Consider the following 17,211-nt stretch of genomic DNA (forward strand, 5'->3'; position numbering starts at 1 on the left):
AAGTCATAGTATAGTATGTCATCCAAAATCGGTCAAAAAAGACATAGTATAGTATGTCGTCTAAAATCTCTTAAAAAAGACATAGTATAGTATGTCGTCCAAAATCTCTTAAAAAAGACATAGTATAGTATGTTGTCCAAAATCACCCAAAAAAGTCATAGTATAGCAAGTTGTCCATAATGACCCCAAAAATAGAAAGAAAAGGCTTTGTTTCAACCAGGGCTCTAACCCAGGACTTCTTGTTCTAAAAGCAAAATTTCATCCAAAACTTGTCAAAAAAAGTCATAGGTTAGTATGTGGTCCAAAGTTTTACAAAAAAGTAATGCTGGGTAAATAATACCGAGGCTTTGGAGGTTGTGTTGATCTTCTGGAAGCGGAGTGGTTCTAAGGTTTGTGTGGAGTAAAACACTTCACACAAACCCGATCTTTCTGAGTTCAAATACCATGGTCATTTGCAAAGTAGGAAGGATCTCTTACCCTGTTATGGACATGTAGTACAGTTTCTAAATAAAGCTTAAAGTTTAAATAAACACTTAACCAACATTTAACCCTTTATATCATTTAGATTTATTCACTGAGTTAATCTGGGATGTTTTACAGTAAGGGCGAGTATGAATGAACAAAACCCTTGAATGACCATGAAGTCTTTTCCAAACTTTTGTTGCTTACATGGGATAGAAACAGTGTCAACGCTTCAGTGGTGCTCTTGAGAGGTTGCTATGGCTTCAGTTGTCCACCAGATGTCAGCGTCACTGAAGCGTTGAAGCTTTTTCGACACAATTGTGAGGAAAGCCTCAGTGTTTCATAAGGTTTCACTTGAAACCCTGAGAAATCTGTGATCTGCAGTTTGTTTCACACACACACACACACACACACACACGCACACCAGGATCCTGATTGGCTGCTGTTTTAAACAACATTAATCCACTTCACCTGATCTCTCTTGTGGAACTGTTTTAGAATGAAGTATGACTAATTCATAACCCCACCACCAGATGGCACTGCACGCCTACATTGCTTTTTGAAAAAGAGCATGAAAAAATAATACACTTCGAATTTTTACTTGCTATTTTACTGCTATTTTTAAAATCACATTTAAGATAATTTATGTCAGATGTTTTTTTTATATATATATATACATATATATATGTTATAAATCATTTAAAACACAACCATTCAGTGCTTTTCTTTTTGTGTCGTGAATTTTCTTTCTAACCCTAACTCTTGAACAGTATTACATTAGATTAGGACAGATTAGGTCCACCTGCCTTATTTTAGATGAAATAAATGAATGTTGTTATTAATGTTATTTTTTTTCCCCACACCAAATTATTGCATTAAATCAGTAATCTTAAACAGGTTTAAAATGGTTTAAGAAAGAATCCTTGTGCTTATAGTATAAACTTATAAGCATTTGTTTTGGTTTGCTTATAGTTCAAATGCTGAAAAATAATATTTTTAAATTTAAAATACAGTATTTTAAACATTTATCATGTTTTTAATACATCTTTAAATTTATTGAAAACTATTTTTTTTGTATGTGCTTTCCCTCTTTAAATGTTATTTCAATGTTATTTGTTTTTTTAGACAAGTTCATTTCAACACATAAAATCAAACAAGCGGGACTTCATTAAGAATGTTGTTTATTCAACAGTGGATTTTCAGTAATAAATAAATGCACAGATCATTCATTCCACATTAAAATTGAGGGAAACATTGTTTTTTTTGTGTATGTTTTTTCTTTCTTTCTTTTTTTTAAATATATAAATGTCCCAAGTGGATTGATTTGATATTGCCATGACGGGTAAAAAACAGCTTTGACCCGACAGAGACACAGACAGACAGATCACGACCATGTGTACAAAGTATTGCGTCTCTCTCTCTCTCTCTACAAGGACAAAATGTCTCTATGCAAAGTCTAATCGGTCGAACATCACCATGATGTGCAAATCAATCATAAATTATAAATACAGTATTGCATCACTTCAAAGTGCTACAGAGATACAGTTGGTCGTCGAAAAAAAACAAACTAACCTCGAAAAACAGAGGAATTAAAAAAACTGGTTTGTTTTGATTTAGAAAAAACCCTGTTGTGTTTACGTGTGTGTTTGTTTGTTTGTTTGTTTGTTTAGAACTCGGGTATAAAAGCGTCCGCAGTTTAGACTTTGTGCCTTTGGACGTCTAGCACAGCAGAGGAAAAAAAAAAGTGACGAAACTTTGAACCTGATGTTCGAGCGGCGCGACCTCCTGAAAAAGGTCACGCACGTGTTGTGATTTCTGTGATTTCATGATGCTTGCCAGAACACATGAATGCAAGTTACATGCGAGTGAGGAATGGTCTTAAAGGTGCAGATGCTAAATGAAAGCTACATTATGTTCGAATTAGTTCGGATTATCAGAAAAAGATGAATAAGTATTGCAGTCCGAATCCATAATCCCACAGGATTATCAACACTTATGTATTTAAATGGACCTGAGTCTTTATTCTCGTGATTTTTTTACCTCAAGTAAAATGCTGTGTGTGTGGATGTGAGTGGATTTTATTATTACAATATTTTTCCTTAAATTATAACATTCAGCAAACTGTGTCCTAGCAGCAAAGACATAAAATAACAAAAAAAACGTCCCAAATACGTCCACAAACATCCCCCCTTATTATGTACAAGGCACAAACATCTTAAGGGACCATGTGCTGCTGGTGGAGCAAATTTTAACTCATTATTAAAGGAAAATTGTCCGTAATTATGTGAGAAAGCTGCTAAATTAAAGGTTTTAAAGGTCCAGTGTGTTGGTATGAGTGTGCAACGGCTTCAAAATATAAATTTAGTTTCAGTAATGTTTAGATTAAGTGTATTTGTTGTTGCTTTTTTGAGGCAACAGAGGCGACCATTTTGTGGATGTTTCCACAGCAGTGTGCAGATCTGACATGTGAAGGCCACCGTAGTTCCCTGATGTGAGTCCTCCACTTATTGCAATCAGGCGTCTCAATAATTCGACGTCACTAATACTTAGGTTTTGTATATATATATATATATATATATATATAAATATAAAAAAAGGGTGATGAACACATGATTTTTAATGAGTTAAAACGTTACCAGCATGGTCCTTTAAGTGTTAACTGTCTTCCTGTGTCAGCGTGTGCTCTGAAACAAATTTTGTTAATTTTTCCTTACAAGCCCTTTCATCCATAAATTGTATTATTATTATTATTATTATTATGGGATGTAGCATCAGAGTAGGGTTTCCCCCAGTCTATTTAAAAAAGGTGGGGCGCCCGGACCTTTATTTGGCATCTTATTTGATTTATTTAACCTCTTCAGTGAAAAGATGAGGACCAGGAGGTGAAGAGAAGATGAGAGGCAGAGATGAGAAGAGGAGGAGGAGGAGGAATATAAAAGGATGAAAAGGAGATGAGGTGGGGGGAGAAGAGGACGTTGGAAAGACAGGAAGCTCCGGTGGTGTTGTCGGCCGAGCACCTGTCAGTGAAGAGGCTCCTGCTTTCTATCTGTTTTTTTCCATCCATCTCTTTTGTCCGGCAACAGGAGGGGGGAGAGAGTGGGTCCTTAAAATTCCTCCTTCCTTCCTTCCTTCCTGTGTCCATCTCCTCTCCTAAAGACCTGCCGTCTCCATAGCAACAGACCCTGCCTTCATACTGAGCTTATTCAGTTGGTAAGTCATGAATGTGTGTGTGTGTGTGTGTGTTGGGGAGAGAGAGAGAAAAGTGTTTGCTGCTGCTTGTGTCTCTCTGTGTTTGTGTCTCTGTGCGTTTTGTTGTTGTTGTCGTTTTAAGAAAAGAAGAGGGCGTGTCTTCAGTAAACGTCAGTCCAACACTCCGCCTGAGCTCCATTTTTACTGAAAAATAAGTTATTTTCTTTTTTTCTTTAGCCACTTCTTGTTTTTCTCCTGCAGCAAAGAGCGTCCTCCGCGTCAGACTCCAGGTCTGCTCAGTGCTGACCCTGACCTGACCCTGACCTGACCCCGGTCACCTGTACCTGGTCCAGCTCGGCTGACCTGAGCGACGCGCAGTGCCAGTCCATGTCCCGCGACATCTATGACTCTTTTTTTTTGGCTTATTTCGGGTCCGCGTCGCTTAGTTTTAAAGTGAAAAAGTCTCTTTTTTTTTTAACTCTGTCCTCCACGACCTGGAAGTCCCTAAAGCCACTTCATTTTTGGTCAGTTTGAAGAAATCATTGTGTCAAAATGGAAGGAGCGTTGGGTAGTTTCTGAACTTTCCTTTTTCAGTCTGAGTTCTTGAATCAGGCACCATGTCGACTCTCACGTCCACGCCCTGGAAGCATGTACTCACTTTTCTTTCAGTCTGTGCTCGAAGAAGTCTGTCGGGCGTTTGTCGGGCGTTTGTCGGGCTGCGACCGGACGACCATCAGCAGCCCGGCGAGGTCGTGATGGGGTTGTGGTTCAGGTACGCCGGGTTCACCACAGACACGGGGAAGCTGAAAATGAACGGCGAGGTGGGCGTGGCCGTCGCCGAGTTGGTGGCCGTCGACGACTTGGGCCCGAGGAGCGGGCTCGCCGTGGCGGCCGCCTCCGCCGCGCAGGAGGTGGCGAGGAGCTGCGACTCGAACTGCAGCAGCTGACCCATGAAGCTGAAGTTGGGGGAGATGATGCTGCGACGGCGGCGCACAAACTCGAAGGCCTCGTCCAGACGCACGCGCTTCCTCTTCATCAGGTACGCCAGGCAAATGGTGGCGGAGCGCGAGATCCCGGCCTGACAGTGGACCAACACTCGTCCACTGGAGTCCCGGACTGAGTCTGAGAGGAGACAGAGAGAAGGACAGAGAGTCAGAGGTTTGCATGGACGTAAACACTGCATTCAGATTATATTATTTTACTGTATATAAGGGTGGGAAAAATTGTCCAGTAAAACCACTGAAAAAATTACACAGAAAATTAAATTCAGTATTTCGACATTAGGAAATGAATTCTGAGGAGACAAAATTTCACTGAGCTGGAAATTTAACTTTTTACACATTTTTTTAATTTAAAAATCTTATGAGGAAAATTTTATTCCATACAAATGTTAAACTGGTCAAAAAAAATTATTATGCTGAATGTAAATATTTGGTGTGCTTGTGCTTCTTAAAATCACTTATAATATGTTTAAGATAATTCTTCTTTTTAACTTTTATCCTGTTTTGTGCACCTGCCTGTCTTAATCAATTAAATGATATTAAAAAAATTACACTTTTATTTTTTTATGTGAGATATTTTCTTTTTTGTAACAGTTTGAATGAATGTTTGAGATATTAACTGTTGCCTCGAAGGCCTGAATTTATTGCAAACTATTTTGATTATGTCTTAAATGTGAATGTTGCTCCACATACAGTAACAAAGACATTTTGTATTTTCAAATTCCCAGTTAATGGGAAACACCAAACGAGAGGTTTCAACGTTTTCTAGACCGATTCATTGTTCTATTAATATAGAAAATAATGTTAAGTTGCAGTCGTATTGCCAAATTGGTTTTATTTCTTTAAAGATTTTAGTTCCTGTATGAGCTTCCTCTCTTTAATTTTGAGCTTCTGTTTTTCGATCAAGAACAGTGAATGACTGGTGTGTTCGTTCATCTGCCTGTTTCCGTCGCCACAAATGAGTCTGATTATAGACGTACGTATGTACAGATGTACAGCGACACCTCAGACTCTTGTCACTTCCGCTCCTTCACACTTTGATGCCTCACCCTCTCGTCTCACTAACTTCACCTCAAAGTGAGAAAATCACATTGAAACGGAAACATGCAGAAGTGTAGAAGATAAAAAAAAACAGCCATCAACCCCTTTTTTCACACTTCCTCCTCTGTCCCTTCTTTTTTTTTTTTTAACGCCTCGTCTTAACTCTGTCACAGGATTTGAATAAAACTTTGATGAAAGCGTCGACTGTAACCGCAGTTTCTGAACATCCTCGTGTCCTGGAGCATGTGTGAATGTGTGTGTGTGGACGACAGGAAATGAGAAGCAGGCACACTCTGTACTGTATGTACATTAACGTCAGGGAAATTCCGATCCAATTTTACAACATGGCTGCCACGAAATAACAGCATTAATGACTGAATTAGACAAGATGGAAGAATGTTGACTGTCATTTCTCTGCGAGCGCAGATGCTTGATTGCTGGCAGTCACCCCCACCCCCACCCCACCCCGTTGTCTCTTTACGTCTCTCTCTGTGTATTCAGATGTCTCTCGCTCATCTCTCTCTGTCTCTCACATACACACAAACACAGATTTCAGGTAACTCACAACGCCACAGCGTCTGTTTTCACCCGTTAACAGTGGATGAGTCAGACTCTGGTCCCACAGCAGCTAACTGTGACGCATACCAGTACCCACACACACACACACACACACATATGCAAAGCAAAAGCAAAGCTCACTCAACATATCTAAATCGGTCCAGTACAGGAATAATTGCAACCATATTTGTTTCCCTCAGACTGTTTGTTGTGGATTAATCGGCTCCGTTTCTTGGCTGCGACGTGAGTGGATATTTACACGAGGAGAAGAAGCGATGTGTGTTTGTTTAACAACGCGATGATCATAATAAAACTGGACAATGGTGTTTGTTCGGAAGTCTGAAAAAAAAAAAAGGGGTGTCGCAGGTCCGCCCACAAAGCTGCTGCGTGTCCACGTCTGTGATTAGTCACAGAGAAATCCATCTGCAACGGTTTTATTCATCGTGAAATGATTAATGATTGATATTTAATTGTTTACTAAGTTCTGAAACTGTATTAGACTGAATTACTCACTGGAAAAAACCCACACACCACACCTGACAGCTCATTTACATCAACACCACTCAAAACCTCAGATAAAAAAACTGACATCTATATTTATATTATTTGCTGATATTCTGTAGGAGCTAAAACCTTAGTTTAATTCATATTTCTGATTTTTTCATTGATAAATTCACCTGTTTCAAGTGCACATGGTAGTTTTTTAGACAATGAGGGTGAGTTTGCCACTTTACACTCTTAATATCCTTTATAGATCTTAGTTTTTGTATCATAGTATTCATTTTCATCTTCTTGTCAGTGATCATGTTCTTTAATAAATTGCATAAGCTTAAATGGACTTCAAGATTACTTTTGTTTTCGGTTCAGGGCCAACTCATCCTCATCGCGGCGTTTTCATTTATAGATTTATAGTTGCCAACATATTCTTTTTGTTCGTAAACATTTACAAACTTGTCCTGAAACACGCAAACGATTTCCGACGTACGACCCTGCACCTAGCTCAATGAATATACTAAAATAAGTTAGGTTGTATGGGTGTTTTAACACTTTAAAATTAAAACTACGTCTTTTTGGTAATGACATCATTGTTTTGGTACGTGAATGCTGAACACTGTAGTTACAATCTGCAGTCTCACCACTAGGTGTCACTAATCCTTACACAGCGGACCTTTAAAACTGAGTGCTTGCACAAAAAAAAATGAAAAACAACAAAAGAACAAATGACGTGACTTAATAAACAAACAAACACTGACCTATGAACTCTATGGCCTCCAGGAACCAGCAGCTGATGTCCTCTTTATGGTTGTCCTCCACGGGGATGCACTTGTACTGGTACACGCCCTCAAAGTGGTTGGGACAGTCGGCCGACACGTTGAGCAGCGCCGAGATCCCATTGGCGTCCAGCACTTCCTTCTTGGAGGCGTGGAGGGCGCTGCCGAGGTAGAGGAAGGGCAGGATCTCCACTGGGCCTCCCTGGAGAGAAGAACAGATGGGAGGAGGAGGAGGGTCGATGATTAATTATCTCTTTGTTATTATTATTATTATTATTATTATTACCATCATCAGCCATGAGGGCGACAGATAAGCTGTTTCCGAGGCAGTTTCTTAGCCTCAGCTCATGTTTTACAGCTCACACATCATAAGACAAGAGAATTTCGGCGCAGGCCAGACGACCTCGGCGAACTGTAAAGCGTGACCTCACCTGAATATTTTCTTAATCACATTACAGCCTCGCTACTCATCAGACACGGCGTGGTTCATTATCTGTGACATTAATGCACAGCAATTGGATTCGGGCCATTTGTTTGGAGGCCAGTTTTGTGTCCTGTGTTATTTCCACTTATGGAAACATAAATCACTGAGGGAGCGCTGACCGCTCTGAACCTGCTCCGTACACTGACTCCACACTTTTATGAGCAGCTGATTTTTGCTGAGAAACAAATGCAAAAGTGACAGAGTTTCCTCAGAAAGTCACTTCTACTTAAATTAAGAGCATGAATTTGACCTAGAAAAATGTTTTTATGTGTTTTTAGGCTGCAACGACCGATGTATTAAATGATAAATGATCAGTTAATTAAAGTTAAGTGATAAATTGCTAAAACTGTAAATGTCTTCTTTTTCACTTTGTGGCCAAAACATTGGAGAAAATGTTCATTTTGACAATGTTTTAGACTGCATATAAACAAATCGATTTAGTCCTTGTGTTTTCCTCCTGACGTCCACTAGGAAATAAGAATATACTGAATAACCACTAGGGGGTGACTCTGATGATTGCAAAAATGACAAATTTGAATGGAAGTCTATGAAAAATGAGCTTCTACCTCTTAGAATTTTGTAAATGATGTTCCCATTTGGCGGAAAATAGACGATAAAGGAGGCACATATGAGTGGACACTGGTGTCCAGTGGTATTGTCCAATAAGAGTCTGGCTGCAAGTGAGTATTTGGTCTAAATGTATTGATTCATAGCATTTAAATGTCTGAGCCTATACGATGTGGTTTATTGAAGCTGTAAGGCTGGATTTCACCCCATTAGCAGATAAATCCCCATTTTTTTTAACATGTTTTCAACACACTTTTGAGCCAATATTTGTTCATTTAAATCCACACGTCAACACATGACGTGATGTAACAGTAAAAGCACTGTTTGGATGTGAGAGGTCAGGATGTTGACATCCTGACCTGACCTTCTGTTTATGTCACTGCCGCTGACGACCTCACCACTGACACAGCGTCAGGAAACGATCGATGCTGCTAAAAGATGTAATGTGAAGGGGAGGGCAGGGGATTAGGAGGGGAGGAAATACATTTAACTCGTTTTTAGCCAGTCCATTACATCAATGCTACCTCCGGAAGCTACAGTATTCCTAGATATAGCTCCGACCTGACAGCATGGCCGGAAACATCTCGCCCCTTAAAGGACAAACACACACACACACACACACACACACACACACACACACACACACACAAAGGGCTCAATTGTCTCCGTCTCACTCCTCATGCTTCCTAGACGGAATTTAAACCCCAAACGTCACGTGACTTGAAGCACTTGCATAAAATCACCAGACGAAGATATCCAGGTCACAGGAAGTGACAAGCATGTGAATTTTAACTGCTCACAGCAGGAAAGTCACAGGTGTGAATAGTGAAATAAATGATGTCTGAGTTCCATTTCGCTTCCTCAGTTTTACGGAGTTTCACAATGTCACACAAACGTGAACTGAATGCAGCTCTTGTTAACAGCCGTGAAGCTCCTGCTACAAAATGGCTGCTGTGTTTCTTTCTTTTTCATTCATTTTTGAATTAACCAAATGTGAGTGTCTGTCGTTCTCTGCAGCAGTGTGACCTCGACCCTGAAGAGGCTTTTGAACGCATCAAAGTCAACAGTCGAGTTCCGTTGCAAAGCAAACAGCCTGCAGTGTTTGCACTTAGGAAACTCAGTAACCTGCACTGAGACGTGCTTAAACAATCAAATATCATCATCACAATCATTTTATAGCTTGTGATCATTTATTTATGCGTTACAAGGATACACAATAGTCACAAAAGCAGGGTTTTGGTTGCTTTTCATTCATTTTAATCTAATGATGCACATTCAGAACTATTTTAACACACGTGTTTGTGGTCTTGTACCTGGTCGTGGTGCGGCGTCCCACATGACGAGCAGGCAGAGTCGATGCTGGACTGGCTGGTGAACGTCGGCAACTGTTTGGTCTTTAAACAAAACTCTGGGTATTCTGAGAAAAAACGGTCGTATCCGCCTGGAGAAACACAAACAAACAAACAAACAGAGACATCGTGATTAAACAGGATAAGGAAAAGCACTGTGATGTTAGAGTGAAACGTGAACAAGGGCTGCGACTAAGCAAATACGTTCCTCGGTGAATCGATTTCTTGTTTGGGCCATAAAATGTAGGTTGTTTGTTTGTACAAACCTCAAAATTATGATGTGGTTTTGTTATACGGAGCATAAAAAACACAGAAAATGCTCACATTTAAGAAGAAACAGCAATTAATCGTTGCAGTCCTATAAATGTATGCACAATAACTTTATTTATACAGATGCTGATTTGACGGATGGGATTTTCTTGTGCACCTCCACTGAATTTGACACAAAGTCGAAGTCAAAGGGACTCCTGACGACGTTCTCCGCCTTGTGTCAACGGCAGAGGATTTGGAACCCGCCAGATTAACAGGGAGGAAACGTCATCTTCATAAGCTTCACACATAAATCATTATACTGTATCTGTGTTCTTCCAGGGCACCTGCGTCATTAGAATGCACAAAAATACAAAAATAAGTAAATAAATAAATAAAAAGAGTGAGGCAAAGCTTGCAACAGCTTTGGTTTTGCAGATTTCCTGAAGTCTAAAAATAGCGGTGCTGATTTCAGACGTTTTTTCCCCGAAGTGGAGACAGTGTCTGAAATGACCGTGTGTGTGTGTGTGTCCTCCTGTAAGTCCCTCCGGTTAGAAGTGGTTCCATCCACACATCAGCATTACCTCATTCACTCAGCTCACGGCCAGTGTGTGCGTGTATGTTTGTGCGTTTACTGTAAAACAAAATAATGTAGAAAATGATCAAAAACAGAGCTGGAAACTCCAATCTCTGAATTATAAACTAATGAGCATCTTGGAAAAAAGACAACCCACAGACAATATTGACTGTTTTTTATGGAGGTTTTGAAATATAATATAGATTGTGGTCCAAAAATAAAACGAGCCCTGACCTACATAGGTCTGTGGCATATTCTTAGACCCGATGGTGAAATTAGGAGCATTTATTAACAATTGTGCAATAATTATAAGCTCCTTTTTGTCCTTTAAATCATATACGTATGAATAAATTACAATTATAACAGAAATATATATTTTTTTTTTAGTTACAGGGACATGTCGCACTAATTATTTGTCTTTTATTGACAGCTATTATCTATTTATTTATTTAACATCCATCTATCTACAATCATACATAATAATTCAGATTTTCAAATGTTTTTTTAAGAGACTGAATAAGTAAAGTATAAATGACAATATTTGTATTGTAGACAGATTATTTCTACAGGAGGCTGAATCCAAGAAGAAAAATTTCCATTTTTATTCCAGTTTAACTTGTTATTTTCCACTTATTTAATGATTATTATAATTTCTAAAAGTTATTGTGGAATAGAAGAGTAAAAATTTAAATTGTAATATCACTGTATATTTCAGTTATTTACTGGATTTTATTGAAATGTAAAGTCCACATCAGCGTATGTGACAGGCTGTGGATGAATGAATAAAGGCTGAATGGATGAATGTATGAATGTTTACCTTTCAGTAGATAGATGCGTGTACCGGAGGAGTCCCCGCACAGCGCGTTGAGCACCACGGTCAGCGTGCTGTCCGGCTTCACCGAGTCCGCGTCCGGCGTCCTCTCGTCGTACAGAACCACGGCGGAGAACATGCCGGAGCGCAGGCGGCTGCGCGCCTCCTCGTCCCCGGCCAGGATCTGGTCCAGGCTCAGCACGGAGCCCTTCGCCCTGCGGCGCACGATGGTGTTGCAGCGGGCGTTGACTGCGGCGCGGATGTGTCCGGCGCTGAACGCGAGGAAGGAGCGGCAGTCGAGCAGCAGACACTTGGCGCTGTCGTCCTTCAGGAGCCGCTTGAGCACCGTGCACTCCATCTCACTCAGGTCCTCCATCGCTCTCTGTTTGTGTTTGTGTCTCTGTGAGTGTCCACCTGCTCTTCAAACCCGAATGATGGAAGAAAAAAAGACGCACGGTTCCTGTGCTAGATTCCTCCTCTACGCCTTTCTCTCCTCTATCCGCGCAACACCGCGCGCAGAGTAACCGCACTGCTCATTGTGACGCACAGTCCGGTCACCTCTCTCTCTCTCTCTCTCTCTCTCTCCCTCTCTGAGTATTTCTCCTCAGGATTGTTTCTCACTTTTTTTTCGCTTCCCCTTTTTTTATGAATGGGTGATACCGCGTCACAGCGGAGGTGACGTCAACAGATGGCAGCCAATCAGAGAGAGTCAGGTTTCCCGTCCCATTTCCTCCTCTAGTTCATTCATAAAAAAACCAAAAAAACACACACATCAATGAGAGAGGAGGTGATGTGGATGCAGATTAAAGTGAGCACTGATGCTATGAAATATGACATAGATATATAATTTATCCAAGTATAGATTAAAAATCCCTTTTACTACAGAGTCACCAGACACAATGGAGTCAATAGTTTAAAGAAATTAATAAAAGAGGGTACAATATTAAGAAGGATCACAAAGAAAGCTGCAACTTACGATTATTTTCATAATCGATTGATTGGTCTATTATTTTCTACTTGTTTGGTCCATAAAATCTCAGAAAATCTTAACATAGTGCAGTTTTTATGATTTTTTTTTTTTTGTCACGGAACAATGAAACCAGGAAATATTCACATATAAGAAGCTAAAATTTATGTTATCTCTAAAACTGAATAATCGCTTATCAAAATAGTTGACTAATAGTTAATTTAATTGAATAATCGAATAATCATTGCAGCACTATATCCTGTAAAACTGATTCAAAGTTCCCACATTTAAAGAGTTTGAGGTCATTTTCTAATCTATTCCAACAAACCTTCTTTGCACGTTCACTTGTACAGTATCATCTGAGCACAGGGCTTAATTATTTTAGTTTTCATAATGAATCAGCAGCAGTGGACTTGTGGGTAAATTAAATAGCAAGTAAATAAATAAATATCTTTCACAGGTAAATTAAAATGTTTAAACAGCTACGACCCACATATCACACATAGCACCTTTGTTTTGTTTATGTTTATTTTTATGTTTGGCACATTTGTTTATACAAGTATTGGTCCAGTAGTTTCTTTTAATTATGTATTTTGAATTTTAACTAATTTAATTAGTCATGTCTGTGACTCAGTCCAGCAACTGCAAAAACAAAACCAAATGAAATATATGAATAGAAAACAATATCGCAGCGATAAAAAAAAAGGTAAAAAGAACGAAGATCATAGTTTATCTCAGCCCTCTAGTGGCCACAAATCACAAATTTATCTTTAAGGTCAATTTATTTTTGCATTTTAAATGAAATAAGTGCACAAAAAGATCTGATTTTATATGTTAGCTTTGATGTAAATATGTAATGGTGGTGGAATGTGTTAATTAAACCCTGTGACCTGCAGGTGGGCGTGTCTTCAGTGCGTACGCACATGGACATAAATCTGCGTATGTATACGTCTGATTCGGCATCCGTCTGTGCCAGTGTATGAGTGTGTATGTGTGGAGGCGTGTACCTACAAGCGGAAATGTAATTTGCATTTTCTGATCACGCTGCCGTAGCAAGCGTGCTCAGGTATTTGCATGTTGATCTCATTTCCATGGTTACGAACAGAGAGAGAGAGAGAAAAAATGAAATGCAACACCCTGACACAGACGGGAGCCGGAGATGAAAGAGAACCACGCATAAACAGACAGAGTAAAAACACGAATCTTTTTAAATAATCAGTGTCAGAAACACATGTATTATGAACGTGTGAAAGGCTGCGTGTACTGTATGAGCACATGAGGAGACAACACACGTGCATGTGGTGCGTACGGGCGTTTGTTAGGGCCTTTGTTCACATGCATGTGGATCTTCTGTTATGCAGTGGTTGATTTATCTTTCATGAAGATGTAACTGCATGTAAAACAAAGTAAGTAGTATTCAGACAGTTTAGAGTGATAATGAAGTAATTGTAGAGTAAAAATAGACAAAATAGACAAGTATACAAACAGTTGAGAGTGAAAATGAAGTAATTATTCACTGTATTACATGAAAACCTAATTTTTGTGGTACAAATGTTTGTATTTTTATTAAATACTGTCTGTCTTAGTCCATGCATGGATGCATGGATGTATAGACACGAGACAAAGACAGTGCAGATAAAAAAGATGACATGGGTGGGGTTGTATGATCATGTAAGAAAGAACCCACTTTTTTACTACCAGCCCCAAATAATCCCTCGTACAGGCGGGATGATGAGGATGATGATGCTGCTGCCGTAGCAACAAGGGAGTGGGGAGCGGTATGAGAAGGTGGAGACAGCAGGGTGGGGGGTGGGGGTGCTGCGAGGGGATTGGCCGGGAAGAGACTCTGTGCTGATGTCATACTTCCCTCCCTCTGCTCTCTCACCCCCCTCATCCATCCATCCATTCATTCATCCCCTCACACCCCTCGCCTGAATGCCGTCATCCATCAATACAGTGGTGGAGCAGTGTATGAAGGAGGGAGGGAGGGAGGGGGGGAGATTTGTGCATGGACATTTTTTTTTAAATTTGTTTATTTACAGGCACTATGCACATATTTTACACCGTCACCTTACAACTGTTTACATACACTGAGCAGAGACATAAAGGGGAATATTGATGTAAATAAAGAGGATAGACAATAACTACAAAGACAGACTGAAGGCAACACCAGCAGCAGCAGCAGCAGCAGCAGCAGCAGCGAGCGAGCGAGCATATTTTACGAGCATGGCTTGGCAATTAAAATAGATTGTATATAAAGGAGATTGTGGTTGTGTCCCTTTCATACTCAGAGTGGCTGCAGAGTGAAGTGTCCTCGAGCAAAAACACTGGTATAGAGGCCAAACTGATGATACTCGGTGTGAGTACCGGTCAAAATCACTTGATTTAATTATCAGAGAAAGAAATGAAAACGAGAGAGAGGCGGCTGCGAATGATTTCCATGCAGTTTTTTCGTTGTTAAATGGCTGATTAAAAGTACTTGGTAAATGCATCAGCACAAATGCCTGATTAAGAAGAGGTAGAAGAATGCATCACACTGATATCAGTACTGCCCGGGAATTCAAGGTTGTACTGTCAAGTGTCAATGTCAGACACAATAAAGTGCTATGAATGAATGAATGAATGCCACAAATGTCTTCACGCAGAAATCAGCACAAATGTGGAGTTGAGGATATGAAGGATTTGTGGTATCTCAAATCTCCCCATCACATTTCCAAAAACGACTCCTTTTAAAACAACAATCTGCATCCCTCTGTGTCTAAGCAATAGTTGTCCACAGCGTACGATAACACAACCACCAAAACACCATAAAAACAACACATGCAGAATATGAATGATACACTCTAAATCTGCCCCCCTCTCTAATCTCATAATCCAGTGGTTGAACCGAGTGCTGCTACGTTGAAGGCCAGAAACAGCGTGAGACGAAATGAAGAGGAACATTATGACTCTGTAGAAAACAGATCCATGATTTCTCAAGTATTTTTTTATAAGATGTATTTTGTGCATTTCACAAAGAAAACACAACACTGGGATTAGTCTATTCTGTCTTTTTTCTCAAATTAAACATTTATCATGGTTGAAAATGATCATTTAATATTTTTTTTTTTTTTTTTTTAATCCTCTTTAAACTTTAAAATGCAGTTTGAGAGACAAATGCCTTTGTTTGTCCAGTGCTGTTTGTTGAGACTGTCTGGGTTAATGAGTAATAAAAGCTGCAGGTCAACAGCTGCTTATCCCCCATTTCAATAGGTCAACTTTCAACACACAGTTACAGGGGCACTGCACTGAAACCATTCATGTTTAGCTCTCAAATGCAAACCTAATGATCCTGAAGCAGCACGTAAACTGCCAGCGCATACACCCCCACATGCCTTATTGTCTGTTTACTTCCACTCATCATTGTGAACGTGAGCTGCAAGCGCTTTATTTGGTCGTTACGCTGCTTCCTTCCTTCTTAGTCAAGTGTAAATAATTCACCGCTAAGCGATGACATCTGACTCTTCAGCCTGTGGAGAATATCATTTATTTAGAAAAATTGGTTGTGAAAGTTTCGTACATGCCTTCCCATGACAAATTAAAAAAGTGCCTCTTTTAAGAGATGTGAAAGTCCAGTTGCCTATATCTAAAATCGCAAAAGACGGAGATGGACGGAGCCTTTTTCGTCCATACTTTGGGTACATTTCGTCCGTCATTGTGAGCCAAGCAGAGGAGCTTACGATGGCGGACCAAATGGAGCAATACCATGGGAAATTGTAGGGGTAGTATAGAGCCACTAGTTCAATCAATCAGGAAAACAACAAAAAGGCAACCTAATGTTGCAGTGAAACAACTGTAAAACATGCTACCAGAGCTTGCTGGTTTATCCCTGACGACTAGCACCAGACAAGTGATTTTATTGGAGGGTTTATCCGGTAAAACAAGTTAAATATTGAAAATGTCTCTCCACACCAATGTGTAATAATCCTCATTAGTATAACGTCTTACATTCCACCGCCACAAAACCTGCTTGAGTTTCAGTCTATTTTGGATCAAGCACAATAAAATAACCCCGAAATGGTTGCTATGTTTGTTGTTGCCTGCAACTTGGTACTCGGAAGTATTGCGTAATTGTCCATGCTAACACAAAAGACGCAAGGAGGTATGGTAGGGTAGTGACGGAGATAACGTTTGGGACGGACGAATGTAAAATGTAAAATGGACCTGGCCTTTAAGATCACAAGAACAACGTTGCTATAGCTAGCAACAGCAGCTAGCATGCTAGTGACAGAGGTAAAAATGGTCAAACGTTTCCTAATACAAATGAAACAATTCTGGACTCTAAATGGCTAAAAAGTCACAGAAATACTGATAGAGGATAAGTCAGCAATAGCAATGGCAGCGAGCATGAGGGTAATGCTATAGAAATGCAAAGAAAGCAGTCCATTGGGAAATGGAATTTGACAGTGAACTCTCTTTTACAATAACTTACTATCCACTAAAAATGTACTTCTTTGGACAGATCCAGACAAGTGTTTCCAGTCTTCAAAGCTGATTAAACATTGTAAGGCAGAACCTGTTTTTACTCGGCAATACTGTTGGTGGGAGACAAGCTACCAGCTCCTATCTCTGTGAAACACTTCAGTCTGTCAAACACTCAAATAAAATACACCTCGTTTCTCATTCAAATCTTGCCGTGTGTTATT

At 39.8% G+C, this 17,211-nt stretch overlaps 2 protein-coding genes across 2 annotated transcripts in view; both read right to left on the bottom strand.

Moving 5' to 3' along the window:
* Window positions 1-4,314: 4,314 nt before the first annotated feature.
* On the bottom strand, window positions 4,315-12,000 carry dusp4 (dual specificity phosphatase 4). The gene is made up of 4 exons (XM_044011986.1): window positions 11,566-12,000; window positions 9,887-10,014; window positions 7,505-7,724; window positions 4,315-4,773 (listed from the first exon to the last, which is right to left on the bottom strand). The coding sequence occupies exons 1-4, from the start codon at window positions 11,933-11,935 to the stop codon at window positions 4,385-4,387; spliced, it is 1,107 nt and encodes a 368-aa protein (XP_043867921.1). The 5' UTR covers window positions 11,936-12,000; the 3' UTR covers window positions 4,315-4,384.
* Window positions 12,001-12,233: 233 nt separating this feature from the next.
* LOC122758097 (putative cytochrome P450 120) overlaps window positions 12,234-17,211 on the bottom strand; it is a 38,493-nt gene continuing 33,515 nt past the window's right edge. Inside the window, exon 11 of the transcript XR_006358118.1 lies at window positions 12,234-12,294. The gene's annotated coding sequence lies outside the window, so the exon portion shown is untranslated. The remainder of the gene's footprint in view (window positions 12,295-17,211) is intronic.

Source organism: Solea senegalensis, linkage group LG21 (assembly GCF_019176455.1).
Source record: "Solea senegalensis isolate Sse05_10M linkage group LG21, IFAPA_SoseM_1, whole genome shotgun sequence".
Lineage (NCBI taxonomy): Eukaryota > Metazoa > Chordata > Actinopteri > Pleuronectiformes > Soleidae > Solea > Solea senegalensis.